This window comes from Rutidosis leptorrhynchoides, chromosome 4 (assembly GCF_046630445.1).
Source record: "Rutidosis leptorrhynchoides isolate AG116_Rl617_1_P2 chromosome 4, CSIRO_AGI_Rlap_v1, whole genome shotgun sequence".
Classification (NCBI taxonomy): Eukaryota; Viridiplantae; Streptophyta; class Magnoliopsida; order Asterales; family Asteraceae; genus Rutidosis; species Rutidosis leptorrhynchoides.
In genome coordinates, this window is record NC_092336.1 from 191,733,695 (window position 1) to 191,738,814 (window position 5,120).

A 5,120-nucleotide genomic window follows, 5' to 3' on the forward strand; every position below is an offset into this window, starting at 1 on the left:
TAAAACATAAATTTTCTCAACTAAAATAAAAACTCCACCCAACCACTTCGACAGCCCGTATCTTCCTCCTCGCCCTGAGTTAAATTCCAACGACAACACCTTTTAACTCGAAATAATTTTATGAACAAAACGAAACTAGGTACGCTCGAAACGGACACTTTTTAAAAAACGCTAAACACTACGACAGTCCGTATCTTCTCGCTCGCCGCGAGTTAAATTTTTTCGACAACAGCGTCATACTCGAAATAATTTTATGAACAAAACGAAAAAAATTGTTTTCGAAACGGACACTTTTTAAAAAACGCTAAACATAACGACAGCTCGTATCTTCCTGCTCGCCGCGACTTAAATTTTTCGCCAGCACCGTTAGACTTGAAATACTTTTATCAACAAAACGAAACTAACTACGTTCGAACCCGACAGTTTTTAAAAAACACTAAAGATGACAACAGCTAAAACGGAGGTTAACACATGGGCCGTTTTCCCTTGTGTAAATGCACAAAGCTATGTTAATTATGAATATGCAGGCCGAAAGACCCCGCCGCATCGCGCGGGTCGGACTCGGACTAGTTTACACTATTAAGGATGAAAATTGAAGTTTTTAAAATACATGGATGAAAATTGCAAAAATGGACAAACCACATCATGATTTTGGCATTTATGAAATATTATTTTTTTTTATTCTATTATTATTTTTCTATTTATGAAAATTGATGTACAAACTCACGATTTGATCGCTTGACTTTGACCGTTCTCTCTATTCTCCACCCTCGTTCTTCCCATGGCGAATAACAATTCTCAACAAACAGGTTCAACTAACTTTTTATTTCATCTAAATGTCTGTTTATTAAAAATTGATCTAATTCTAATTCTTATAATTAATTTTTTCAGCAGATTATGACAAGTTTTTATTCATATAATGTGAAATTGTCTACTTTCGTGATCATATTAATCTTTAATCTGTTAAGTATTATTATTTGTTGTTGCTAAGGTCTACGAACCAAAAAAAAAAAAAAAAAAGGAAAAAAAAAAAAAGTTAAGAAAAAATGTTAGAGCCGAGATCAAGCAATAAAATATGATTAGACTAACAAAATAGGCAAATACCTCTTGTTTCTTAATTAAAATTTTTTGTTTAGAATTTAAGTTTTGTGATTTAGGTAGTAATCCACCTCCAAAACCATGGGAACGAGCTGGATCATCATCTGGACCCGCTCCGTTTAAACCATCATCTCCTGGTAGCACAAGTGACGTAGTTGAGGCTTCTGGGACTGCAAGACCCGGCGAAATTGTGAATACAAACGAGTCATCGACAATGAACACGAATGCACTTGGGAGGCCTGTACCCGCTAGGCCATGGATGCAACAAAACACATATGGCAATACGTATGGAGGTATTGTGGTTCTAGTTTTTAAATGGATCTTTGCATTTATGTTTTATGATGAAACGTCTGTATGTATAACAGTATAAGATCATGTGCACTAGTATAAACGCCCTTTGTCGCATCAAAATTTGTGGTTTTGAAAAACATTCTTCCAATGAACCAGACCATTATAGTCGAGTCAGTCAAAAAGACACTCTAAAGGCAGATATTGTATGCGAATCGTGGCAATCGTGACTCATTTACTTATATACGAATTTCTTTGGGTTAAGTTAGGAAACTAAAAACATTAAATGGGTTGAATGTGACCCGAAGTGTATTAATGCATACAATTTATCGTATTTGACACGCTGATTATCTGTAAATAATCTTGATTAGAAGAGTGTTTCAGGCCAAACCAATGTGACCTGTACCAAAAATTTATATTATAACCCGACCTGATTCAATTTGTACATTGTTAATGGTTCAAGAGCGAGAGGCCAAATTTCTTGTATTGTCTTTTGATATTATCATGGTCCTTGGGGTGCAAGGATACTTATTTTCAGTTGTCTTCTTCAACAAATATTCCAACTTAGATGAACTTTTGATTTAGACTTGTATTTATCTGTTCACTTAATGTGTCAGGTACAGGTTATGGGGCTGGAACTTATGGTTCGTATGGTGGATTAGGGGGAACGGGATCCTATAACACCGGTTTATATGGAAGCAACATGTATGGAGGAGGTTACGGCGGCCTTTATGGTGGAGCTGGTGGTGGTATGTATGGTGGTGGAGGAATGTATAATAATAATTTTGGAGGCCCGATGGGTGCTTATGGTATGGGATCGGGTGGTCCATTTGGTGATCAGGATCCAAATAATCCATTTGGTGCTCCTTCATCTCCTCCTGGTTTTTGGATGTCTTTGATGCGAGTTGTAAGTAACAAATGGATGTTTATTAATCGTTTTGTCATGATATTGCATACACTACGAATGACTAAATCATTGTTATGAGCATACTAACGTGTGAAAAAGAACAAATTTTGGTGCTTTTACTTAGGTTCCACTATAAGTTCAATTATTACCTTTGTTCCCATTTTATTCTGTTAATTTCTAGGTTTACTTAAAGGAATTATATGTGATTAAGTGCATGTTTATATGTTTTAGACTTCTAAGGTTCAGCCTCATTTTTACACAGATTATATAAAGGTGGCAAAATGGGTAAGTTGGGTCATGGGGCAGCTTTTTAATATATTTGTCAAAAGCGGCATGGTCAAGCTGACTGGCGAATATTTGTGTCAAATTTATGTTGGTTATTAATTTTAATTGTATTACCCTTGATGACATTAATTAATTAACTATCGTATCAAATAATGATCTAATGTTTTTAAATAACATGATGTAGGCATTTTAGTGCACTTTAGGAAGCTTTGGAGAACCTATTGAATAAAAATGTAACCAAATCGAATCATGTATGGGTAAATGGTCTGAAGTTACCACCACTAAGACTAATTTTGTTTGAAGTCACATTAGTATGACATCGACCTGAGAATTTGGTTGTGTTATGCATAGTTTATAAGTGTCTTTATTCAGATCATTGAAAGAGAAAGTAAATATATTTGGTAACACGATAACTTTCTAATGTAATTACTTCACTAAAATTTTCAAATAATTCTGGATTTTTTTGTGAATGTTTTCAGATGCATGGAGTTGTAACTTTCTTTGGCCGAGTAGCAATTCTCATAGATGAAAACGCTCAAGCGTTTCATATGTTCATGTCTGCTCTTCTTCAGGTGTTTAATAGCATTATGTTTATATCTTTTTTTTTTTTTTTTTCTCATTGTGTAATCTATCATGTTGTCAAAGAATCAATAACCTAATGTTCAAATTGTTTGCAGTTATTTGATCGTTCTGGAATGTTATACGGAGAGCTAGCTAGATTTGTGTTTCGACTTTTTGGTATCAGAACCAGCAGCAGACGTAACAAGATCCAACCTCCTGGACATGTAAACGGACCAAATGGTCCTCAAAATTACATCGAGCCACCAAAAAGTGCACCCACCGGTTCATGGGATGGCGTATGGGGAAACAATTGAACACTTTCGAAAAACTGCGAAATGCGACCTACTGCAGATATTGTTTTCTTTTCTTTCTTATTTTTAAATTTTACTGCCTTCTGATTTGAAGTTAGTGGTATTTAGTCATATTTCTTTGAATCTGAGTCTCTTGTATTTAACGGATAACCGTATGTGATGATGAATGTGTAATTGATTGATATTGATATATTCTATAAAAAATTAAAGGTCAAATTAATGTTATAGACTTATAAGTTTATCCTTAATTACCAATATGCATAAAGTTTCAAACTATAAGTTTTGAGATCCAGATAACAAGCAAACACTAGCAATATTTAAGTTACACACCAAACAAAATTTATATATAGTCTTGAAGCTAAAACAAACACATATATAAGTACAGTGCACAACAACTGAATAGAAACCATCTTAAAGGCTACTTCCATCTTTACCTTCATCCTCAGCTTCTTCTGAAAGTTTTAAAGCTCCAATCTTCACAACAACCTTCTTGTAATACGGGTCAGACCCGACCCGTGAATCAAAAACACATTGAGCATGTCCGTCTCTATACCCATGTCCAATAAAAACACCACAATGGCGGCACATAAGCTTAGTCTTTGAACTGTTACGACCCAACGAAATTGGAAGGCACGACACCTCATCAATTTGGGTGAAACGACTTGGATCAATGGTTTGGAAAGAGATGTAACCTGCTTTCTTGTCGGATTCACGATTTTCAGACTCTTTTTCAGATATCTTATTTGAGGATATTAAGTTCAACGGGTACCCACATGAGCCACAACTATTAAAAGTTTGCACATGTTAGTAGATATGCAGTTACATTCAATTAGACTATAAACAAAAGATACAGTTCAGGTGAATGAACAGATGATTGAATACATACAATCACAAGTTACTGTACAAATCCATGATTATATCAACAATAAAACATTTAAATATATGATTTAAAGTTCGTGAATGTCTTAATGGAAGTCTATGCCTTTTGTAATTTGTAAATAATTACTATATATATGCCTAATAAGATCAAGCATTACTTTCTATGATGGTGCATTGACCGGTAAAACTTATTTAAAAAAAAGCTTTATACAGGTATAGTAACTAGTGACGAATCCAGAAATACCATAACAACCTTCTGAAATGCACTAAAATAATCCAAAGTTCTGCCCCTGATAGTAACTTATGAATATATAAGCTAGTAACATAAATCATGGTTCAACTTTACTGCATTGCTTAGCATTGAAGTCCAGTAAATGATCAGATTCAGGTTAAAAGTTCATTCATATAAACACCTTATGCTAATCATAAAAGTAGCACCTAAGAACCTTGAGCTTCACATTTTATGATGGTGATCGATAAATTAACCTGCGTTACAGTGCTATTGGTGGATCAAATATTTCTAAGCAGATTGAGTATGCACAATATAATTCCATAAATAATCCTCAAGGAAAAAAATTTAGAAAGGGGGTAAAAATAGATCCCAATAGCAAGTATACTTCAATTCCTTCTAGTTGAACAAACCCTAATAAATGTCTTTGAATTTACCCTCACCGCTAAAAACATATTAACAAAAAACAACAACAACAATACCCAATCACACAAAAAAGTTATGCACAGGTTCAGTCTACACTAGCTACGCCTTAGGGCTTGAGAATTTACAAAGGAGACTC

General features: G+C 34.4%; 1 protein-coding gene across 2 annotated transcripts; it reads left to right on the forward strand.

Annotated features, from left to right (window-relative positions):
* The first annotated feature begins 748 nt into the window (after positions 1–748).
* Positions 749–3,620, forward strand: LOC139843806 (peroxisomal membrane protein 13-like). Of its 2 annotated transcripts, none has more exons than XM_071833960.1 (5): positions 749–809; positions 1,158–1,391; positions 2,004–2,293; positions 3,058–3,150; positions 3,256–3,620. In XM_071833960.1, the coding sequence occupies exons 1-5, from the start codon at positions 782–784 to the stop codon at positions 3,451–3,453; spliced, it is 843 nt and encodes a 280-aa protein (XP_071690061.1). In that variant the 5' UTR covers positions 749–781; the 3' UTR covers positions 3,454–3,620. The 2 variants fall into 2 exon arrangements, with proteins under 2 accessions (XP_071690061.1, XP_071690063.1); XM_071833962.1 differs by having other exon boundaries at positions 2,010–2,293.
* The last annotated feature ends 1,500 nt before the right edge of the window (positions 3,621–5,120 follow it).

What these genes read in the sequence shown, in the direction of transcription:
- LOC139843806 (XM_071833960.1), top strand. Translation starts at nt 782, where the DNA reads ATGGCGAATAACAATTCTCAACAAACAG. An exon ending in TAACAATTCTCAACAAACAG is followed by an intron (nt 810 to 1,157) that starts GTTCAACTAACT and finishes TTTGTGATTTAG; the next exon opens with GTAGTAATCCACCTCCAAAA. An exon ending in ATATGGCAATACGTATGGAG is followed by an intron (nt 1,392 to 2,003) that starts GTATTGTGGTTC and finishes TTAATGTGTCAG; the next exon opens with GTACAGGTTATGGGGCTGGA.